General features: G+C 35.8%; 1 protein-coding gene across 35 annotated transcripts in view; it reads right to left on the bottom strand.

Moving 5' to 3' along the window:
* The window catches only part of RIMS2 (regulating synaptic membrane exocytosis 2), a 447,681-nt gene that overhangs the window by 253,924 nt on the left and 167,737 nt on the right, over positions 1 to 26,020 (bottom strand). For all 35 annotated transcript variants that reach the window (XM_041412624.1, XM_041412610.1, XM_041412613.1 and 32 more), the window contains one exon: positions 2,818 to 3,743. In XM_041412624.1, coding sequence (XP_041268558.1) covers positions 2,818 to 3,743 — 926 coding nt within the window. The remainder of the gene's footprint in view (positions 1 to 2,817; positions 3,744 to 26,020) is intronic.

Below are 26,020 nucleotides of genomic sequence, written 5' to 3'. Positions count from 1 at the left end.
TCATGCGCTATTTCCTGAGCTTCTAAAGAATGAACTCACCTGTCAGTGTCAGCTCCTGACCATGGTCTTAGCACATCTCATCCCACCAAACACCATCCCAGCCCTTCATGTCAATGCTTCCAGGTCCACATTCCTTGCTCAGGGAGTCCCAATCCCTCTTTGCAAAAAATGCCACTCCAGTGGTTAAAGAGCAGGGGAGAAGTAGGAGGGTCTGAGGATATTATTCCATTATGTGACGTGTTCTGCTGAGCCTGGCACAGCAGGCTCTGGTTCCAGGTACAGGAGTTACTGCTGGAATCACTTCCCCCCAGCCCAGGACCCCCAGCACAGGCTGGAGCAGACACAGTCAAAGCAGTCACATCCTTCCCCACTTCAAGCAGCTGCTCTTCTCCTTTATGAAAAACCAAAGCTGTTCTCCACATCAGTTCCAGCTGCAGGCCACCATTAGGCCACTTTGACACAGTTACAGCCTGTATGTCATAACAAAATGCTTACGCTAATTCAATCCAGATTAACAAAGCATAGTAGGGAGCTTTTTTTTTTTCCCCTGCAAAATCTTTGCAAGCTTTTAAAATTAATTTGTATAACATATATTTAGCTTCATTCACTCCCTCAGAAAGCAGGACAGACATGACATTGTCATTATTATTAACTATTGTAATCAATAAGAATGTTTTCTTTGACACTTAAAATGCAAAATTATTTAAGTGAAAGCTGTAAGTTTTATTAGATCATTATTATGACAGAGAGTCTAGAATTGTAGAGCATGTTTTAAATTCCCATCTGAAAGGAGCAGAAGGCCTAATATGTAGACCAGACCTACTTCTTGTCAAAGTCTGGCGCATCCCTGAGACCCAGCTGTGAATGGAAAGGTTCCTATCCTGAAAGGCCCTCAGCTGTCATGGATTTTTCAGGTGGGCAGAAAAGTGGCAACAAGAAGTCCAAGGGCAATCAAAGAGAGACATCAGGCTTTAGGATGACAGGTTAAGGAATCAGGAGTACAAGTGGGCTTCTCCTCTGTTCTCCCAGTTGCAGGAAATGAGGAGGGAAGAGAGGGAGATCCAGCAGATCAATACTTGACTCTGAGCCCAGCATCACCAGAAGAATTTTGTGGGGTTTTGATCATGTTTACAATTTACATGGCACCAGGCCTGCTGATGACAAATGGGGGGGTCACCTGTCTCAAAAGGGGAAAAGGATTTTTCTCAGGCATTAGCAGGGCTCATAGAGAGAGCTTTAAACTAGGTCTGAAGGGGATACCAGACTTGATACAGATAAACCAGGCAGCACCATTCCAGTGTCTGAGAGACATTTTGCTAGTGGAGTCCTACATTGTGCTGTCTCCACGGAGGTAGAGGATAGAGAGCCATGCAGCAGCAGACACAGACAAGGGTTATTGATGTGTTAGAAGAAATGCTCATGCTAAATTAGTGGTAATCAGTAATCTTGCAGGTCTTTTCCAACCTGTGCTTTTATAATCCTAAATGTATATGCTTTGTGTGTTATGTGTACAACAAATATATTGTCTATATTATCTTTTATACTACATTTCCTACACTGAATTGCCTTAAATAAACATTTTGTTACTACTTCCCCTGTATTGATTAGTCCTATTTTCCTCAAGGTTGCTTCTAAGAACAAAATCATGAACACCATGAAGTTGGTATAAGTTTTTTCTACACATCAGGAAGACTAAGGGGGTCAAGGTTTCAGCAGAGTTGTTTTACATAAGTACACACAACTGTCTACTTTGACAGAGTGAAATTTCCTTTCATTCTACACTGTCTTGCTCCTTGCTTATCAGACCATGGTTATGGATATTGACATATGAAAATTCAGAGTTATTTCACTTACTCAAGTTAATTACTTGCTTCAGAACCAATTTGATAGCAATAATAATAATAATAAGTAGTATTAAATTTTCTGTTCACAATCCACAACAGCAGATAACCATTCAGGGGAAGTAATAAAGGTTCACTGGTATACGAGTAATAACTCAAAAAAAGGTTAAAACAACATACATTAAGGTAAGCAAACTAATAATATTCATTTGATTGAGCTAAAATTCATGGTCCCCAATAGTTTCATATTTAATTAGAAATTATCCTCTTATAGGCTGGGAAGTAATTTCAATCAATCTTAGTTTTCTTTCTGACATTGGAGTAACTACAAAACTATTTCTAAAAAGTACTAAAACCAAAAATCATCCTATTGCCACAAGAAAAATAAATCTCCATTGGGGTAAACCACGTCAGTCATTTTAAATTTGTGTCAAAACTTCAGTGGGTTAACTTTATAGACACAGGTCTTTTTTCAGATCAGATATTCTTTAACCTGCAGCAGAGAGCATGAAACTGGCAAAAGGGCTGTATCATGTGCTCCCACACTTGATCCAGATCAAATATGCACTCATTGTGATCCAGGAGCACGCAAATCTGGTATTAAAGAACATGAAACCGTGGCCTTATATGACAGCCCAGCTTTAGATATTTTGCAGATTTCATTGATAGGTTTTTCAGTAGGCATGTTTTTTCCTTTATCTTATCCAAATACTTGTAGGAGATGTGATGTTCTTTTCCACGTAAATCATTAAATTTATGATTTAATAAATTAATAAAAGGGAAGGAGTTAATTTCAACTCTGTAAATGAAACACAAAATCAGAAAAAAAATCCCAGTTCCCATTACAACAAAGCTGAGTCATCTGTGAAGGGCTGTAGATGTGTGGCTGCAACCAATTTAAATAGATAAATGTCCAAAGTAATAGAAACCAAATCAAATCTACATAGTGAAGCAATCAAAAAATTAGAAATCTTACCTTTTTCACTAACACTTTCACTTTCAATCTCTACATCATCACAACTTGTATATTCTGGCGTGGATGCCAATTCTTCTTCTGAGCTACTTAATGAAACCTGGCGCATTTTACCTCCTTTTTTCGTTTTATGGGGCTTTGGTGGTGGAGGTCTGACAGATTCAGACTGGTCCGAGCTGAGTGAATCATTCCGTAACATGGTCTCCATCTTTTCACGTTTTGTTTTCCGGACAGCAGAACTGGGATCCAAATGATGCTGTTTCCTTAAAGAATCAGAGCGCCTCATGTCTGGTCTTTCCAGAGGAATTGGACTCCTCCTAGGTGTAGGAGGGCTATGATTTGTGGTCCTCTGACGATTGGGACTTGGTCCCTGAGCCTCTCGAGTTCTTTCCATAGAGTATGAACGTTGGTTTTCCATGGCGGCCCTGCGCTCAGACACGGATCTTTGTCTTGATGGCCGTTCCATCCTGAGCATGGACATCCGGGAATCTTCCAGCTCTGTATTTGCCAGGGAGACATCGCTATGCCTGCGTTCATGCCGCGCTCGGGACACTTCAGCGTGGATACGCATTTGCTCCTCATATGGCTGCGGCTTGACTGGATAACGAGCCAAATTAGGATCACTCCGGTATCGTGCCTGGTATTCCTCTTCCCTCCTTTGCCTCTCATATTCTTCCCTGCTTTGTGCATCTTCTTCTTCTACCGGATACTCCTTGGAACGCCTGCGGCTCCTTCTGTTGGAATCTCTATAATCACCCAGTTCAGGTTCTTCGTATAACTGGGGCCCACGCTGTGACCGCCTATCTGAATAATCTGATGGTGACCTGGGCATCGCACTGTCTGATGTAGCATACTGTGAATATTCGTCTCTCTCGTCCCTTTGGTCGTATCTTCTGCTCTGTTCTCTTGATATTGAAGGGCTTCTTTTCCTAAATAATCATGACAAGAAAGCAGAAAGAGAATTCTGTCAATATTTTATGCAGCACAAATATACAGTTAATGCTAGTTAAAAGATAAAATGACCAGCTGATGGAAAAAAATACGTTCATTGCATTTTTTGTGAATGTGCTCTCACATTTTCTGTACTAAATTAAAGAAAGGATGTCATGTTATAAATCTGCTTACAGTGCACAGTTTGAATAAAAAACAGTTTTGAAGAAAAAATGCTAATGTGACTTTATAAAATATAGAATACAAATACTTAGGCTACTTGGTAGTCATGACTGCTTTACAAGTACCAAAATTTTATAATCCTTTGTAATCATTTTACAGCAATATAAATTGACCATACACTTCTGTTTAATGGAGTTTTATAATCACCATGGAAATTAGGGCTAGAAGGATCATTCAGTTACTCTTTTAGCAGCTGTTATTGCTCAAAAACACACGTTAGTTCCCACAAAACTATAATTTGTGCCAAAGGCAGAACACAGACAAAGTTTCAATGGTGGCACTTTTCTAAATCAGATTAACTCAGAAGTCCTGAACTCAGAAAACAAACCACAGTTTTGTGTTGTGAAGGGAAAGAGTTTCAAAGTGCTGCCTGAGCTGAGAAAGAATCCTTCTCATCTCTTTAGGGATGGTAGCAGTATTAGTCCAAGCATTTGAGCAAGACAAATACCAGAATGGAGTTCCTGTGCCATCTAAAGCATTAACTCATTGATGTCATTTATACCATCTAGCTATAGGCAGCTACTGAGGCTTCAGAGGAAGCCTTCTTTCCTGACACTGACAAATGATAGATTGAAGTATGTGATTAATTTATATGTAATATTTTCATAAAGAGTGTGTCTGGAACATACAATGAATGTTATGTTTTCTGTTTGACACAACATTGTTTGCTACATGACTAGAAGGGATCAGTTAAAAGGAAAAAAACCAAACTGGGTCTTCAAATCTTGCATTTATCAATCCTTACAGGTTAATAAGTGTGTAAAATGCTACTTTCCAGACATGTCCTGATTCATGCTTGGCTTTTCACCCTACATGGATCTGAAGAAGTTACCTGCAGAAAACCGGAGCAGAGATTGCAGATAAAAGAGACTGAGAGGTGGGCCTTCTCTGGGATAACATATATCAACTCAAACTTTAAGTAATAAAAATACAAATGAGAAGCTATTTTGGTATTGTTAGTGTCCTTTCTTCTTATAGTTAGTTCTACCTTTATAATTAAGATTCCTTTTAAAACATTTTCTACACTCACAAAATGACCACTGATTCTGAAGGGCAGCCTTGCAGGCAGCAGCCAGGAGATCCTGTCTAGTGTTTAGAAGGACAGCAAAAAAGACAAGCAAATACAAAGCCCTGTTTTTGTCACAGTTGACCAAGAAGAAGAAAGAAAACACTTCAACTCTGTGAAGGGGAGAACAAGAAAGAGGTTCTCCTTGGTGCCCAGGAAAGTATAAAAGGCTCTGTCTATCTGATAGGAGAGAAAACATTATTTTCACAGCCAGGAAGGAAATGCAGTCTCTGGACTTGAACAAGGAAAAACAAGCAAAAACAACAACTGCCAGTGCAGAGTGTGCATGGCCTGTGGGGTGACTGGCAAACTGGCATCCTGTACTGTTTTAGGTACCATACAGAATTATTAAACTGTGCTTGAAAGATTTGGACCCAGTATTGCCTTGTAAATAGTAAAGTACTTTAGCTTTGTAATGGCATCTACAAATGAGAAAACTAATTCAATCTCGCAAAATGAAACTCTTTGTGTGAAGCATGACAAGTTCTATAAGCATCCTGCAGATGCCTATTTGCTTACAGTGAAGCTAAGACGTCCCATCTGTCTTGTTACAGTGGCGTGTTAGTACCAGCACAAATTATAACCTCTGTACATTTTACAAAATCTCTACAGGTTCTGCTACTGGGGACTCAACTTGAATCGCTCTAATGTAACATGAACAGCGTTTCAGAAGGCTAAAACCAGAATGGCCAACAGGAAGGGACAAGTGGAACAACAGAACTACACAAATGCAGACACAGAAGACATAGAAGCTTCTTTAAAACAACAGAGATTAGACGCAGAAATGATTTAAGGAAGATAAATATTTTTCACTTAAATACTTCAGATGATGAAAAATTATGCCACATCCCAAAATAAGTTGTTCCAACAGCAAATTACTCAATCCCTGAAAATTTCTGTCATGGCTGTAGCAAAACTGTGCATAACTTCCTCTCCCCAGTTGTGTCCCCCATATAAGAAAAATATGCACTCATCAGATACAGACATTAATCTTTGTGAATCTCATTGCAAGATCGAGACAAACACATGTACACATGAAATGTACACATAATGACTTTTAATACAAATAATGACTGTTAATACTCACACTGTGTATACTCAGTCTATATAACCTACAGATCATGTGTCTCCAGAGCCACATTGTTTGCATCAATTTGATCCTCCAAAGCATTAAAACGTTCTAGAACATATGGTTTATAAGATCAACTCCATGATGAACAGTGTAACACACAAAGCCATACAGATTCTGGTTTCACAAATCTCATGTGTGCCTTGGAGCAGCCTGAGTGTACACATGCTTCAACAATAAAAATCTACATACTTGTATCTACAGCAATACAAGAAATCAACAGTAAGAACTGGTTTAGCTACAAATAGAAGATTATATAAACATACACAAAACATGTGTGTGTGTGTGTGTGTGTGTGTATATACATATAAATAAATATATCCATGTTACAGTGTCCTCATACAGATTCAATCCTTTTCTGATGACATTATGGTTATAATGTAATAGGAGGAAGGCTGAGGGGGATAAAACAGAGGGATTTCTGTGCAAGTGAAAACATAACAGTTGACTTGTTTCTGAGGAAAATGTATGTCCATTAAGGAAATGCATCATCAGATGAACTGGCACATGACTTACTAAAAAAGTACACCTGTTTTTTCTAGCATTAACTATGTTAATGAGAGGAGAATGTGTTCATTTAGCACTATATTTTTATACCGCTTGTACAAACATTCTCCAACCTCATGTGCTACATCTACTACAAACAGTAATTTTTCTTCCTTAATTTAAGATATAAAAATAGGAAACCATCTATGGCTGACAGTAATGTGAAGAGCAGCTGGGTCTTCAATCTACTCTAGCCTTTTATGAAGGAAAAAGCTTTGCATGGCTGCTCTGTGTGTGGCAGCTACTAGGGCACATGCAAGAAAAAGGACCTACCTGGAAATATAGTGCTTTTCTTCAGAGAAAGCAGCCTAACAGAAAAAATTGAATTCCTGGCCTATGTTGACTGACATCATCAAACCCCCTCTCTAATTAATTTCACTCCTTTTGAAGTCAACTTACTTAACTACTGAAGTTACTGAACTAACCAGAAGTTATAGTCCTGTCCATCAGAAATAAATTAACTCTACCTGTACACCTGATCTGCCAGAAACCTGCTGCCAGGAGAGGGCTCATCCTGCCCCACAGTCACCAGACCCTTAGTATTAAAGTCTGTCATTCTCTACTGATCATCACAGCACAATGAGCCTTCCTTTAATATTCAACAATTTTTTAATTTTAAAAATACCTGCTATATACAGAGCTGTACAATGAATGCCATACATTTTAAATCAGAGTTATGAAATCACAGTAGGAGGCAACTAGTACTGATGAAAACTTATGGCTTGTCCCTACTATTAAAAATCTGCTGCTATTTTTAGATCACTAGCTAATTCTCACTCACCTTCATGAGCATCTGTCTAATCCATTTCTCACCATAAACTACCTTAAAGATGCCTTAATAAAACCCTTTCATCAAGTACCCCCAGCTGGATCCGCCATGGAAAATGACTACTCCTGCCTTTCCAGGACTTCCCTGGAACTTTAAAAGCTAAGTGAACTTTAAGGGTGTGATATGCACCCTCCACCTGCCATATGAACTAAGCACTATATACCTCTTGTCAGAAGGATTGCCACATTTTCTGAAAAGGTTATCACACCTATTCTGAAAAATCCTCCAGGCCATTGTGATTGCTACTTGTTTGAAATCACCATAAAATAAAATCTCTATTATGGTTTAAAAATCTCTTTGTCAGGCACATTCTATAAATGGGGGGTTTTTTTTCAGATACAGAATATGAAACTTATTTTTTCCTACCAATTACTGTATATTTATTTTTATTGTAATTTATCAATACATGACATTTGGTCTTTTAATACACAACCCATAACCCTGCACTGATGGAAAACTTATTTCCAGTGCACTACAGATATCACTAATATAATGGAAAAGCAAATACCTTGACTGCAATCTGTACTCCTGCTCATAAAGTTAAATTATTCAACTCCCCTACATCACAATAGAATTAAGTGCTTAAAATATAACATAGAAGAATATAAGGCAGCTATTCAGCTTTGATGGCTGTGACTTCCATAATGGAACTAAATATCTTGAAACTTTGACATTCGCTTTTATTCTGCGATAAAGAGAAAACACTCTTCTGCTTTGATTTAGGTTTTTAGAAAACTGACCCAAATGTACTGTAGAAAAGGATATTTTTTTAATTAAGTATGCATCACATTTCAGAAGTCAGAGACATTAAAAAACATTTTAATATGTAAAGTATTTATATCACTGTCAAAACTAGATATCAGACCCTCCTGCTAATAATCTTTTCCTTAGACTAATAGAATACACATTTGAACTGGAGAAAACCTTCCTGAAAATATAATTTTAAAGTTGTGTTTGATCACCTGTGTTTGGCCACCTGCATTTACTTGAAGAAGCTTTGGGTCAATTAAAAAATTATAATTTGGGTCAATTAAACAATGCTCTCAGTGTGCCTGAGCCATCAGCTACTTGGAAATGAATACTAGCCATCTACTTGTAAGACCTAATTATAATTTACTAGACAATACTTTCAAATTTTGTTATCTCTTTCCTACAAATTATCAAGGAATAAAGTTGAATGGAAAATGAAAACTGAAAGTATCTCTCCTGCATATATTGTAATTTTGCTTAACTCAAAATGTGATCCTTTCAGTACACGAAAGAATAATTCAGAGAAGGTAAAAAAAATTGACATTTTCCACCAGAACTTTTTCACAAAAGCCATGCAAGATAGAGAGCTTCTTGTCAGAGACCTCATCAAATTCCCTAAACCCAGCTTCATTTCTCCTTTACTACATGGTTTCTGTCAGGGAAAGTGCATTTGTTGGTCCCTGAGTGATCATTTAAGAACAGTTCTTTTACTATTTGAAATTTTGTGTTTTTATGTGTTGAATTCAAGAAACAGCCAGGACACTTGTTTAGAGCAACAGGGAGCAGATAAAGCACTTGTCACACGGTTCCCAGGCTGCCAGGAGCTGAGCTGGCCACTCTCTGGACCTTGCACCCAAAGCCCCATGAGTTCAATGATCCCAGAAAATGAACCAGAAAACTTGCTCTGCAACTTTAGGGTCTGCCTGCCTTTCACAGGGAGGGTTCCACTCTCTCATTTAGGAAGCCATCTCTACAGACTTCCTTTGCCAGACTGAAAAATCTGCAAATATTTTGGCAGTGGTGTTAAGAGGCTGGCTGGTAATGATTTAACTCTTCATTCTCCTCTTATAACTTCTGCCTTTGCTGAGTCATACTGTGCAGGAAAATTCACCTTGCACATTCTTCAAAGCAGCCATGGCTCCCTTATTGAAAAAAAGAGGCTTTTTTTTTTTTTACTTCAAAGCAGTTTCAGTTTTCACCAAGATCTCTCTTTACAGATCCTCTATGCTGTCTAGTTCTATACTAGATTAAACTTATGATTTGTCAGTTCCCCTCTCCTTATTTTCTCACCCCCTCAAAAAAATTGAAGACTATAAGTAACCAGTGCACAATTCACAAGTTAATTAATTTAAACAGCCTACTTTGATAAATATAAAAGGTGTTTATTGTATTTGACCAATATGGTTTTTAAAAAATTGTTCTGAAGTACATCTAACACTCACACATCTAAGGAATCCACTAGGTAAAGCTCATGTGAGACAATATTTCATTCCTCATTTCAGCCATGCCTTGCGATTTCACCTTATAGAAACCATACTTAGAAACATTAGAATACATTTCAGCTAAATATCTCCAAAGAATATGAATTAGGCTTACAATGAATATGAATTAAGTTTAAAATTCAGTAAATTTACTGAAGCATGAGACTGCTAGAGCAGATGTTGATTTCTATTAGATTTTATCTGAAAATAAGAATTCACTGACTGCAGGCTTGTATCAACAGAACAAAAGAAAATCTGTAGTAACAAAATGTTAATATAATTAAAGTCACCACTGACAACAGTTTTGCTTTGAACTTGACATGATTGCACAGACAGATGAAACAATACTTTTTTTTCTATACAAGTAATTCAGCAAAAAGTCAGCATTGCAGCAGGGTTACTTTCAATTTGTATGAAGAAAAGAGTTATAGCATGGAAAAAAATGCTGAACAAACAAGGTGATTGCAAGTATCAATGGCTAATCTACAAATATTTAGGTAATACATTTGTTTCACTTTTTTTTCCTTAAATCAAAAACTTCACAGATAGGAATATTGGACTAACAGTAGAAATTATTTTGTCCTCCTTTATTTTGCCTGAGCAGCCCTTAAATCATATAGTATGATTTTAGAGAACTGCAAACTGAGAAATAAAACAACTATATTTTACTGAGTGTTCATTCAGATATATTGATGAATGTTTACCTCTTATAAATAGGTTAAACACACCAAGATTTTTCATTATTTCTATTTCTGAACATTTTAAAAATTAATATTTTGCTAATTATTTCCACTTAATAAATAAACAAGCAATATTGCTCTTTTCTTCCAGTAAAAATTTTGTCTCAAAAAAGATAATAATAAAAACTATGCTAAATAGCAAATTGATTAGATTATTTTCAAGAATGCTCGGTAGGAATGGACATTCTTGTTATCTGCATCAGTACTGGCACTGCAGAAACCCTTTGCAGAAGGGTGGAATCAATTAACAGCTGTCTAACAGCAGGATTCAAATTACTTTAAAACACAGGGTGTTAATAGAATAGTAGGTCACAGAAACACTAACCTAAGAATGAGTAAATATATTGCTGAACTGTTACTAAAAAGTAAAAATAATATAAAATAAAAGAACATTTCAAAATTACATATATACTATTTTTATTAAAATAAATATAATGCTTAAAGAATTATTTTTATCACAGAAAACAGAATACAATTTAAGAAACTAAATTATAGGGTAGCAAAAGATTATTTTAAAGATAATATTTGCATCTATCTGAAGCACAAGAAAAAGTTTTTCAGTACTTCCACTGAGCTTTTTTACTAAAAATAAAAAATATCTCCCTAATCATCCCCCAGAAGAACAAGAAATGCTGAGCATAGACATTGTTTTCACACAATACATTCTGTATCTTTCTTCCCTGCTTTACCTTTTGATCAGCCACTGCACATCTGGGAAGCTGGAAGCCTCGGGTTCATGAGAATACATCAATTTCTGTTCTCGCTAGCGCTTTCATTTAATCCTCTAGGTTCAGTGAAATCATATAAACAGTCTCTTCATTTCGAGACACAATTTTTTAGGTATGTATATTATAAACCCTTCCCTGCCCCCAAAATGCACTTATAAAATATAAGGCATCTAGGAAAAAAATAAAGTTTAGTATCTGCAATAACAGCAATTCAAGAGGGAGAGCTGACCCAATGGGAAGCTATTGAGAGCATGAGAGGAGTGTTATAGTTTAATGCTGTTACCATGTGCTGTATATAGCTGGAGGTCAAGTAAGAATTTACCCTATAAGGAGGATTATGGTACTTAGCTGATTAGTGCCTTGCTACAGTACTATTGCCTACAAATGTACATGCTGGTCAGGACATTCATTTAAACTATTTTTAAAATTGTGCAGGTCCAGTATTTCATATTTTGTGATACTAGTTCCAGCATTTTATGTTTTAGGTCTCCAACAAAATTATGTATTATCATACTTTTAGTTTGAAGTTTTCATTTTAGTAGTAAGTCAAATGTTGGCATAATTTACAACTATTAGGCTAAAATAGTTGTGGCATCTATTTCAGTCTGATGGGCTGCAAATACCTTAAAACATTTTTTCTTACACGGTTTTAAAAAAAATAAAAACAGTGAAAATCAGTGGGCTAATTATTTCCAAAAGCAGTCATCAAAACTCACATTCAAAAGATGTTGAAAATGTGAAAATAATAGAAAACAAATGTTTATTGTCATTTGCCTTAAATAAATTATAAACTTATTTTTCTAGTTTTTCAGTTTTTTCACCTATGCAAACTAGCTTATAAATACATTTTATTTAACATAATGCACCAACCAAACCTGACTGCAACACATTTAAGCCATGATAAAGTAGCATGATGGGGAAAAACTAAAGATTTAGCAGAAACCTAGATTTTCTCCACCTCAATAATAGCGAGTTCAGATTCCAAGGAACGCATTCTGACATCAAAGTTTATTTTCTCAGCCACCACAGAGAATATATCATAATAGACTTCATCTATACATCATTTCATCTAATTTTGAGTCTAATCTTTTTTAAGTGTTTCAGTTTCTTACAACAGGGAATGTTCAGCAGGTGCTTTTACCAGCAGCTGGAAGTATCCTGGTTCTTCAAAGGAAACCTTTAAGTTTGATGACAGGGAGAATTTTCTTTCAAAGAAACACTCCATTATTATGTGGGCATTATCACCATTACATAAAAAATAAAGCTACTTCAATAATGACCAAACTAAGAAAATATCGGTGACATGAACTGTCACTTGAGAATTGTTTTCCCTAATAACATCTAGAGGCTATTTTGGACTGTTGAACTTTTAAAACTCAAACTTTACTCATGAACTTGAGTCAGTACATATTCTGGTTTTTTTCTGTCTCTTTTCATTGTGTCCACAATTACAATATAAATGTGATATCATACAATGAACTTAAGTCTTAAAATATCTCTGTGATTCATATTTCAGCCTGGAAGAGATGGAATAGATCATACTGCGCTGTTTTGATGCCTCCATAAAAGAGCAAGCATAAAATAACCGCTGTGAAAATGTCCAGTTGCCTCAGTAATGGGAGGTAAAGACCCATTATTAAATCTTGTGAATTAGATCAGTGGTGGCTCATCAGTGAATGATGGGCTGTCTGCATCAGCTTCTCCAAGACCAAGATGTCAGGGAAAAGTGTTCCTGCTAGGGAACATCAGCTGGACCACTATGGAATGAGACAGGTGCATTCAATAGCTCATGGAAATTACCTTGGTACATAAAACTTTAAATTCTGGTTCAACTGTCATTCTCAACATACTGGTGAGATGGGATTAAATGTCTGTATTTTAAAGTAGCACCTAAGTCTACCATAGAAGCAGACCACAAGCTTAGAGGAAATTAGGTTCTATTTCTGTAAAAAATATAGCACCTGTGTTATGTATCAGTAGGACATGATTTTACAATGTTTTTTAAGCAAAAGAACTTTCTCCACAGCATTTTAAGCAGTGGGCTCACAATCCACAGCTGTTACGTACCAAAATGTTCAGGATCAAATGGTTGTGGCTGCCTAGACAGAGCTCCTTCAGTTCAGAGCCCCTCAGGCAGGAGGTTAGGATGGAAACCATGTCTGTGTTGCTGGGTTTACAGAGACACTATCCGAAAATCTTCCCACCACACTACTATGAAGTAACAACCTCACATGGATAATAACAGCCTGGTTTTTGAAACATCAACAGGTCAAAGGGCCATCCTTAGATACTCAGTTCAGATCTCTGAGGGAGGTATTTCTACCAGCATTACTTTGCTTTTCTGCAGTGCTGAGACCAGCTCAGGATAGTCCTCCCCTTTTATTCCCTTATCATCTGTCAGAGATGTCTGCACTAGAGCAAGCCTTCCCTAAAAGAGGCTCAATATGAAGCCTTCCAAAGAAAAAAATATATCCATGGATGTTTGCAAAAATCCATATGGAAGACCACCAAGTACTCTAGAAAGTGTGTAGAAGTGAACACTTGGAAGTGAAAAGGGTAACCTGGCAGCTTAGCAGCTTCTACACAAGAAGGCAGCACCAAGATGACAACAGTACGGACCACACAGAGGAAAATAGCAACCACTTCTAGCAGGAAACAAAATGATACTGAATAGTCGTTATAGAACTACTAGCAACAAAATAACACTGAATAAAATTCACTGAAATATATGACTATGTTTCTTCCAAGACAGTTGTGTGGAAATCTAAGGCAATGTAAAAAGAAACTAAAATAAACTTCATCTTGTAACATAAACAAGTCCATATTTTACATTCTGTAGTCTACATTCTACTGCAATTAAGTTAGACTTAGTAACTCTACTTTTGCTTCTAAAATAAGATGCCAGCTTCTTATATTCCACAGGAGAAATGAATGCTCATTTTGTAACTTCATGTGTATACAAACATCCCAACTAATTCATGCTTTACAATTCCTGTCACCAACAATATCTGCTTTACCCAGTAAAATTGTTTTCAGTAGGATCCTACAAAGTCAAATGGTGAAATTCTGACTGAAGTTCAAGCTGTGCTATTAGCAGAATTTTGACATAGCATTGGTCACTTTTTCCATCAATTACAGAATTTATAGAAAAGGTGCAAGAATAACCACAGGGTTTGTCATTACCAACTAGACTCAAATAGCAAATAGCTGATAAACACTGAGAGGTTTATACAAATTATACAGGTTCTCAGCACCTTCGATAACACAAGTCCATTACAAAAGTTACGGAACACGCTCGGTAACTCAGTCTTGAGCAGGGTGTGATCAATCAGCTAAGGCAACAGAGAAAGGAACAAGAAAGAAGTAATGGAACAAGAAAAAAAGTAAAGCATTTTGTGAACTCATTAAAATCTTTCTGAGACTAATGATGACTTTTTCTCTCTCTGAGTACTGTTATTGTCAGATTTTGGGGACCAGGATTATGTTTTAAGTTAAATTTTACTTTCATTGTTGACCCGAATACAAAAGGTTAAATGTTTGCTCACTGAAGCACTTTTCAAGAATAACAGGCTGGGGAGCCAGGCTATAAAAATTATTCAAGATGCTTGAGTTGACAGAGCAGAAAATGATGATCAAGTTTCAGTAATTCAGTTACTGTAATTTAAATGATCAAAATGGATAGTTGGACAGATCTGACTTTTACAATTAGCAAAGAATATTTCATGGTATATAGTAATTTTGAAATGCATGTTGAGGTGAACTAACACAAAATAGTTACAATATTAATAGATTCATATATAAAAATGAGAGAAGAGAAACCATGATCAAGTAGTTTGATTTCCTTCTTCCTGGATGCTTTTACAGAAATTAGATTAATGCTGGATATGAATGAAACTTTGCTGAGAAGGAATAAAAAATCAAATTAAATTCCTTCTATTTGGGCTTACAGTGGCACCAAGCTCATTTACACTAATCATTAGAGAAATATTTCCCAAAACAAAGGATTAGATTATTTTGGTTTATATGGATGATATGCTATTAAAAGCATAACCTCAAGAACTATTACATTTCTACTAGCTGGCCATTTCCCTACTGCTGCAAGTCCTGTAGCAAGGTGAGAAAAACCAACACTATTCTGTTGGAATTGAGTTTGATTCATAGTTACATAGAAATTTGGAGCAGAGGGTGGAGGGAGAGGCTGAGAAGAAAAGTGGATAATTATAGCCATGTTAGAAAATTTATGCAGCAGATAAAAAACAACAAAAATACAGTGAAATTCTTAAGAGAATTATCATCATCAATACCTCATAGAAAAGAAAAGGCTTTCTAAGGTCAAATTTTGTGAAAAGTGAACTGAAAGATATCACTGGGGTAGTGGCTGTGGACATCACTTCTTTGGTCCCTTTTTGCTTTTTTTGTCTAGTTTCAATATCTTCAATAACACATTAGAAACTGTCTGTAAGTGAAGAACTCAGGTGCAGTTGCTGATCAATAAAGTGAAGGCTAAAAGCTGACATTATTGATACAGAAGCATTTTCTATTCAATGTTATGAAAATACAATATTGAAACACAAATTTCATTTCAAAAATAGAGAAACGTTATGACGTATTTTCCTCATTCCTTTAAGCTAAGAGGGAAGAATTTTATTTATGCTTTATAATGTAAGCCCTGCCTTGCTGACTGTTTATTCTGCACTTGCTCTTGTGCCCTGTGATGTCTGTTCCATAGACCACCTAACAAAGTTACACTGCACCAGCGTTAGTTGGGAGAGAACAGTTCCTCCCAGTGCAACACACCCAGAGACCTCCAGAGACAAGGGCCAAGGTAGATTCACCTACTCTGATTCAGCATTAAGGTAATGTCAAGTGGAAATTTTTTATACTGAAATATGAGAAAAAAAATCAAACTTCTAAAGTCATTAGGAGTAACACACATTTCTGCAAGACAGAAACTTAACGTGAAAAACTCATTCATAGCCAAGAGATTCAACATTTTGCCAGACATTATGAACAATCTTTGTCAAGAATCATCAAAGACTGAGACCCACAGCAAAATACTTGAGGACTTTGCAAGGCTGGAAAAAGTTGGCAATTATGTAATTCATCCTAATTCAACTTAATGCAAAATTCTGTTTTCTCTCTTTCTCAACATTTTCAGGTCAGGTCAACCTAACATTAGAAGGGGCATGTTGTCTTACTTACTGCAAATGGTAACTTTTTGTTCAAAAATTCTGCATTTAAAAAAGAGCCTTTAACTTGGACAAGAACCTGGACTTGAAGATTTTGTTTCAGATTATCAATGATAATGGATCTATTCATCACATAAAATAAAATCATGAAAGTTTTTAATAGAGACAATGAGATGATGGACATTTTACGCAAATTATGTATGAACAGAGAGACTACCACAGGAGCCTATAAATCCTGCAAGAGCCTGGACTGGGAACTGCTATTATCTTAAAAATACAGGGGAGCTACAAACAAACATAGGCATATGCATTTCAGTGAAGTGGAATAAAATGCTTGCATTAATTATTTTATATAGGTGGTGTAGGTCCTATTTTATATAGGAAGGTGTCTGTCTTGCAATCAGTATTGATCACTAATTGGTACACTGGGCAAAGGATCTCATCAAGGTAAATTCTTAATCTGAGGAAGTTGTACTCAAAAAGATAATGAAACTGTGATTGATAGTGATTTGAAACAAAAACAAGAACTGTAAATTGAGATTACAGCTTTACAAATACTACCTACAGAAATCAAGCAAAACAAAAAATAAACAGTGATTGGAAAGATAGACATAAAATAAAATTCAAACCAGGATATTTCTTATCTAAGTTTCTGTCATTTCATCCTTTGTAATAACAATGCCAGTTAGAAACAAGAAGGGCTATTGTACATTCTACAGGAGCTATAATTTGCTCAGTGTAAATACAGGCTAAATGCCTGTTCAGGACCAAATCATTATACTCCTTTTTATTTAGTCACCTAAACACATGCTCAGAAATATTCCTGCTTCCAAATGTTCCTTATCATTACCACTCCCAAGTTTTCAAATATAATTTTGTTAGGCTTTATATGATTTGTCTCTTATGCCTCCTTCTTGGAATGGATATTGCCTTAAAGAATTGTCTGTCTGGAAAGGGACAGCATTTCTTGCCAATGGCACCTTCTTGTCTATGAACTCAAAGGAAAGGAAGGAGTTAACTGATAAACTTGTCCTAATCAGCCTTAGACTAGCAACAAGATGATAATAATTTACCCCTCACCTTAAAAGAAAAAAGGCAAACAAAGCACATACACACACAAAAACAACCATACCTTTGTCTCTCAAAAAATATGGGGGTGGCCAAGATTAAGAATTCAAGATCCCAAAGGGCCTTATGTTACATACTCAGAAACTCTTTAATTTTCAGTAAATCTCCATGATAAAGTTTAACAAGAAGGAGTAGAAGTCTCTGTGTTTCATTGTTTATGCAATGCTTGCAGCTTGCAGGTGCCTGAAAATGCCTCTGTGGTGATTGTCTTATAAAAAATAGGAACAACTGCATGAGTAAAGTTAGGATGTCAGCACCAGGAACCCCTACAAAAACGCTCACATGAACAGTCTTCAGAAGTGAATAACAACAGGTGACTGATGAGGACATGTGAAAAAGCAGTGTTATAGCCTCATTCCATGACCAAGCTCAAGCGCCAGCTTAAGAAGGGGTTTTTAATATATATTACATCCAAAGATCAAGCGACAATTAATCCTCTGGACTTCTTTCTTAAGCTCGTTGACTATTAAAGGGAGCTTCAAGTCAGACTTGATTTCCTTTCCTGATCCCCTCTGCTGTCAAGCTACCTGCTGTCTAACAATAATTATGCTAGTTTCATGTAGCACACCAAGACATAAATACTCCAAATATTCCAATGCAAAAGTTCATTTGTTTTGGTGGCCAAGACCCAAACATAGGTTTCTTCCAGCAACACAACCTGAACACACATTTTATTGCAAAACTTGTTTTCTGCTCATGCATTTTTTAAACTTTCCAATTCTTTTTGTGTCCAGTAGTTGACTGGCTTACTGAGGCACATAATGCCAGGTGGCAAAAGAGAAAATGAAAAGAAATCCACCTTATATAGACAGACTTTTCATATTTTAGTTAGTCTTCCTGAATCCACATATATTCCTGTTCTTTGCCATCAAAAGTATCTTGTGACCTTGGTTAAGCCACAACATTACCAACACGAGGGATCCAGGACCTCTATCATCTTACACCATTTTTTACGAGGAGGCATTTAGCTTTCAGATGGAGTGCTGTGAATCAGATCTCTTCCATCAGAGAATCTGCTTGCAAATCAGGCCTTACAACAAAATATATTTTTAAAGTATTTCTCTTCAGACCCTTTTTCTAACAAATCATACTATCTTTCTGGGTCATTTTTTTTGACAGACCATTCTAAGGTAGGCAACAAAACCACAGGCATTGGATTGAATGGTATCTCCTCATATGAACAGGACTATGCAGGCTTTTCTCAAGCAACGATTCAAGATCATTATGGGGGATAAAACTGAAACACACTGATATAAGAAGTGGATAATAAGCAAATAGAAAGATTAAAACCAGCAACTTTAGTTAGAAATGTCCCAGAATTCTTGGTTTGAGGTGACCTGTGTGATTTTCTTACAGTAAGTAGTACACTGAGGAATAATGGTACAATTACTCTCCAATTTCTAACAATTACTTTTAAAGCTAAAATTATTTAACATGCTATCTTCACCATTCTTGTGCAATATTGTGCCGTGGTGGCTAGCCATGAACACAATTCAGGAGAAATCACAACATTTAAACAAAGCGTCCAATGCTGCAACTGTGTGAGGAAGTTTCAATGCTCATTGCCCATATTCTCTTGTATGGAAACCAAGATGCATAGAACATCAACACAAATATACTCTGATTGGAAGTAACACTTCATCCTTCTGAATTTGTTACTTTAGTAATGGATCAAAAAGAAGTAAGTCCATGGCAAATATAAAACCTTTATTTGGAATTTAGATGGAAAATGCAAATTATAAGGATATATGACTCAATCTTCACAAGCTACTGTGCAGTCAGAATGAGACCACAGATCACTCCTCAATGCCTTCAGCACAAGAAATGGAGAGAAAGAACCAAGAGTGAAGAACACATCTGCACAACTTCAAAGAGGAGGCTGTAGAAAAAGAAATAGGAAGGGAAGCCAAAGAGCATGTGCACCATAATCTGCACCTACTGTAAATGACATTCTCTTCATTACTTTTGGAGGCCTATTTAGTGGTTCTGATATCAACAAATTTACTATAGCAAGCAGTCTGAGATTCTCAAAAACGCCTAACATCTCAGTCCATATTTCATTACTTTTCCCAAAACCATTACTGTAAGACAGATAATCTTCACCAGAAAAACTATTTTCCTCTTATTACTTTTATCTCAGTAGAAATGCTGTAGGGGATTTAAAACCTCTTTATAGCTGGTTCATAACACCCAGCCAAATAGCACTCTGCACGTCAGAAATCTAACTGAAAAACTGTTTAAAATATATGTTCCTTAAAATAATAAGTCCTGACTATTAACCATGTTTTTCTCTCAAATAAACTGTAATATAGGAAAACATTAATAACTCTAAATATTTTTGTGACTATTCAGTATAAAAAATTTATCTAAATAGTGCCTGCTTGAAATAAAAATTTTTCTTCTATCCAGACTGCTGTTTTAATGAACATTTTTTAAGACTCTATTACACTAAAGAGTAAAAACTGCTGTAGGATCACTAACAATCTTCTGTGACTGCAGAACATGCATTGTCTCATCTTTGAAGAATTAGTCACCTATTCCTTGAAAGCTGATGTTCCTGTCACACATATTGTAGTGGTGGTTAATAATACAAAAGTTATTCAGTCAGAATAACTATCAGCAGCTAGTAAGTTTCAAAGCCTATTTAATATAAAAGGTATGAAATCAAGTCCACTTAGTGAGTCACATCCAGAGAATTCAAGACATTTCAACAATATTTAAAACAGGATTTTCTAAAAAGGAGAACTGACATCAGGAAATAATTATTCCATGTATCATTGGATTGTTTATTGTAGTTGACTTTACTAAAACTTTTCTTTTTCTCCTTCCTGTTGTTGTGATAAAAATAAGACAAAAAATAAAAGTATTGGTTGAAATTCAAAATGATGCATTTATAACAAACCCTATTCTGACATTTGTCATGTGTGATCATCTCCTGCTGATATCACTATTAACAATAACTTGGCCTCCTCTAAAGAATCCCTCTAAATCTGGAAAAATAATCCATTAAAAAAAATCTCATACTAGGTTAGATTTTCTGATGAAAAGCACAACGTCAGCAAAAGAAAATTTTCCATATGGATAACCTCAGCCTTTACTGTAAGCAGCTAAAAGTAAGTATTGGTGGGAAGCCTAATTTCAGAAAGACAGATATGTCCAAGTAGATGTAACTTTAATTGCAATTCCAGGCACAACCAACAGATATTACCAGTTTTTAAAAGACATCCAGATCTCTGTCAGCATGATGAAAGCAGGCTGAAACAATGGGCAATCATGCCATAAGTTTAATAAAATTTCAAATCTTTTAACCAGTGGAGTGTTGACAATTCCATCACACAGTTTCACTGTAAACCAGTTTTCAGGGCTCAAACAGCTAACATCATTGAAACATTCAATAAGTGCATGTTTATGAACTCTCTGGACCACTTTATAGAGATTAAGATTTATACTTTTACATAAATCATAATACTGCTATTTTACCACACGCTGATCAGTAAAACAGATATTTCTGTTATGTTTTCATAGTAAACACAAAACCAAACATGGCAAGTAAATGTCTTTAGAATTCAAATCTGTTTTCCTAAATCCCAGATTACATTACTTCTGAAATAGAAAACAATTTACCAGTGCTTCTAAAACATTTTGAAACAAAAGATAGTAAAATTAAACATGTGATGCTGTTGTAGTTAAAACTGCAGCTGTTTTTCTTCTCAGGATCTAATGGGGACATTATGCAAGATATAAAATGACTGCTGGGTCAAAAATGTGCGAGAGAGAGAGATGCTTCTTTATCTGCTTTGGAGTATTGCACCTACATTTGTCACTTTTCCAAAGACATTTATATGGAAATTTCTCAATTATCCAAGTTCAATATGCCCCTGAAGTATGCTCCTCAGAGTAAGAAAGCCTTGGAAATTTTCACATGTATTTTCTCTCTTGAAAATCGTACATTCATTAATTTGAGGTTTCTACACATCACATCTTTTTAGATCCATAGCATCCCTTGCTTCCAAGACAATGAGGTTGGACCACTTTTTATTATCAGCTTAGAATAGAAAATATACCAAAATACAAGTAAATTATATTTTTCTAGTATTCAGAACCAAAATTATTTTTTACAATAAATGCACTAATACGTTATTAAAATTTCCATCCCTCTGGCATTAAGTATTTAACTACTTTTACCTATCTTTCCCCAGTATTAATTATACAATGAGATAATTATGTAAAGCAACTGGCTTAGTGTCAAGGTGATTCTCTATTCTGCTAATGCATATATTTTTGAACCTTTAAAAGGTTAGGACTTTTTACAGACAGAGACAGTTTCTAAAAATCACCATAGTATTCAATCTCTTAAATGTTCTCTAAAACTCCATACTTTTCATACTGTAGAGTACATGCTGGGGCTGCATTATACTTTCCAGTTGAAAGAACAGCAAAAGGAGACAACTGCACATTTATTCTGATATTCACTAGAAAAAACCTTTAATCCCTGCAAAACAAAAAAAATACATGTTCACTCTGAGAGGCACAAAAAAAAAAGTGAATAAAAAATCCTTTCAGCAAATAATGACTCATGCATTTAGTCTTTGTTCATTTTCTCTTATGGCTCAGACGAAATGCTACAAAATATTGGGTCACTGAATATATGAAATGTAACTGCACACTAGTATCACAAAGACATGTTTCTTTACAGACTCTTCTAATAACAGGGCATAGCTAACAAATTCAAAATATGCAATGCGGTCTACTGAATAAACCATAAAAGTCATGTGTCTCAGTTTACGTTTGTGGCTGTGCTTAAGAAATGTAATTAAATGATACAGAAACAACAGAAGAATCTAGCAGGGATGGCTTTCTGAGAGAATTCTGTGCCCTGTACAAACAGAATTTTTCAGCAGAATTCTTAGAGAAAGCCAGTGAAAATAAAATCATCAGAGGAAAATATACAGTAATATATAAGTAGTCTGCTTTTTGTTTATTTTCCAAAGGGCAGACACCAAAAGGGAAGAAATATCTACAATAATTAAGGTACTGGGTCACTTATTTAGAAGCATTATATTACAAAAAAGTAAGATGACCATGGAATTTAAAACCTCAAAAGGAGACTGAAATCTTTTGAAAACTATTATCTTTACTCTTCTGTGAATCACCAGATATTATACAACAGCTCTGGATATTTGAAAGCATACTTAGTTCTTCCACCTGTATATGCAATAAATATTTCATTTATCTACTCATCATTTAAAGACTGCAGATAAGGGAGATCCATAAAATTTTATGGGAAGATGCAGATTTTTGGAAGTTTATTTTTAAAACTAAAGGCTAAAAGAAACCAATTCAAAATTTGTTTTTACAGATAGCTTTTGCAGCCATCATTTTTTCAGATAAGCTCTTTAAAGCACAGATAGAGACTTCATCAGTTTGCCTGTTTGTAGGAAATAACCATGGGAAGAGGAAAAAAAAAGAACAGAAGAGAGAATAATTACTTACCTTACAGTAACCGGAGTTCTGCGGGATGCATCGCCTTGGTGCACAGACACCTCAGGCACTCACCATGCATTCTTAAGGCCATCAATATTTGTTGGGGGTGTACCTGACTGATCACACCCTGCTCCCTGTGAGGGTTGAGAGGCAATGTGTGGTCCTGCAGCTCGGGCCACTGCAGGATCCAGCTGGGAGAGCCCTCAGCGGTGAGCAGAGAGGAAGCACCATGCCTCCACAGGCACAGGATGCCTCTGGAACCACAGGTATTGACATCCGCTGTCTTTGGCAAATGACAGGTCATCAGCAACTCATTTTTGCTGACTCACAAACAGTAACCTGATATGCAGAATCTAGATGCTCCAAGTCCATCTAAAAATGACTCATGCAATTCTGCCAAAATGAGCAGCATACCTACAAGCCTTTATAAAGGAATACTACCCCACAAATGTCCATATTAACCCCAGAGATAAGTATTTTAAGAAAACCTAGAATCCAGTTCAGAAAGTAAAGACTCAAGTTCCAGCATGTTCATATTCCTTAAAAATAATTCACTAAAATTGTAAAAAACAAACAAACAGACAAAACCAGAAAACCGCCAAACAAACAAAAAATCCCTGCCCCCAAAAGTACCAAATCACCCAGTGATTCACTGTGTTGTATTTTAAACTGCCTTCCCAAAACAAATGAATTAATAAGGGGAGAAATGCTAAATATCCCTCTGTAAGCTTGGTTAAAATTAACTACAGGGAAACATCACTGAAAGCTTATAACTCAGAGATTCATAAACCTGTATCATAAAAGTGATGAAAGGGTTAGTCACAAACAAAATCTTTCTTCTCAAATTCACTACAAAATTAAACTTGAACATAAAACTGCTGCTGTCAAAGGTACATTAAATTTCAGTATTGCTAAAAAAGAAATAGTGATTTTTCTGGACCATTTTGCATGTTGAGCCTTATGTTGCATTCACCCTGTTATCCCTATCAGTTTAAAATAATTTAATTTCTATTTTACTACCAAATGACATCAGAAATACACAGGGATTATATTTCTTCTTTTACTTTGAGGTACCTATATGGTATTTTAGTAAATCACATTTAGTAAAAATTAATAAATGCTATGGCTAACATTATCAAGACTACAAAGATCATATCAAGATAAAAGTCATTCAATTCAATAAATATATTTTTGTTGTGTTCAGTAGCAACAAAACGCGGTCTGTCACATAATGAATATGTGCATGTGTATTTGAAAACTCCTATTTGAAACTCAGGATATACAGAAAAAAATCAGAACTAGAAAACTAAATAATACATGCAACAAAACCACTATCATTCTGTATGTTAAAACAAAAATGACATCTAGTATATTTCACCCTGGAATTAAGAGATTTTACTCTGACATGTTACAGTGTGATGCTGCTTTTAAAGATGCAAAGAAAATAGCTTGTGGTTAACTCCCTCTATACAACACGGGACAAGAACCCCAATTCCCAACACACACCTCGATGGGTGTACAAGGGCCCGTAATGCTCCCAGAGCATCGGAGCCCCCGTGTGTTTACTGGGGATATTCAAACACTCCAAGTCAGACCTGAGAACCTGCTCGCCCAGCTCCCCCCTACAGTGAGTGGAGAGGGAGGCAGGAGATTCTAATGGGCAATTCAGAGCAAAAAAATAAGTTTAGTTTAGGTTCTCTGAATGATGCCCTCGAGGTCCTTTCTCTTGACTATAAAGAGAGCCAAGGGAGACAACCTTCAAGCTAAAATTAACATTTATGAACCTGGTGCATTTTAGCACATTCTGTAAGGGCTGAATGAACTACCACAGTTGTCGTGGCTAAGAACTGATATCTACACCTCTTGGATGATGTTTTGTGGGGAGAGAAAAAAAAAAAAGAAGAATCATTCATTTACACAGGCAGTTTCCAAAACTTCTAAATGAAATTGAAACTTTTGCCTGATATTGAACCTTGCATGTTAAGATGTCCAAACTGGAAATCATCATCATCATCATCACTAAGACTCAATTGCAAATCCAGAAAGAAAGCAGCCTAAAAACATTAGCAACATTGTTTTCAATAGAACTAGAGCCTTATTTACATTAAAAAGAATGAAAAATTTCATAAAACAAAAGGAAAAAAAGAAACCCCAGACCCAAGGGACCAGGTGATTTCACCTTGTTGGAAAGAACCAGTAGTTGAGGCACTCCAGAGCAAGCTCCTTAAGTTCATTAGGACTTAAGTTTAAAGCACTGACTGTCCTTTAAACGAACTAGAAAGAAATGATAATTATAGAATCTAAATTTCATCTCTTTCATGGAAAGAGATAATTTTTTCCTAGACCTGCTTATTTATTTCCTTCTAAAGGAAGACTAGACAACAAAGATATAGACTTCTACACTGTAGACTTACAATCTCAAAAGAGAAGAATCCAAACTGAAGCCAAAAGCATTAAACTATCCCAACCAAAAAAAAAAAATCCTAAACAAATAAAGGCAAACCAATCATGTAAGAAAACAAGAAAAATAGAAATAGAGAAGCCATGCTCAAAGCTATAAAATAAGTTTATAAGAAAAGCAAGATGTACTAGGATAAGAGTACAAGGGTACTTAACTTTCGGACTGTGTAGGTGGGGTATGTGTGATGCAGCTTCTGCATCATTAATTCAGATGAATGGCATATTGATCTAAAACTAGACAAGTAATACTACGTGTAGTCATACCTGATCTAGATGTTGTTTAAGAGTCTACTTTTAATAGTCTGTCAATGATTATATAACTTTTCATTACTTGAAATTAAAAAATATTAAAATAATTTATTTAATAGAACCCCTGTGCATCTTGGTCTCCTTTTGCTGGTGTTTTCACTGAGAAATAAAAATTTCATAAGCAGGTTATCTAGTGCTGGAACAGGGAGCATTTCACAGCAACATAGAAATGTTTGGGTAAGAAGAGATTTTAA

This window comes from Onychostruthus taczanowskii, unplaced genomic scaffold, assembly GCF_017590055.1.
Source record: "Onychostruthus taczanowskii isolate IOZ18803 unplaced genomic scaffold, ASM1759005v1 scaffold4, whole genome shotgun sequence".
Classification (NCBI taxonomy): Eukaryota; Metazoa; Chordata; class Aves; order Passeriformes; family Passeridae; genus Onychostruthus; species Onychostruthus taczanowskii.
The sequence above is the reverse complement of the archived record's forward strand: the minus strand, read 5'-3'. Positions and strand labels throughout refer to the sequence as shown.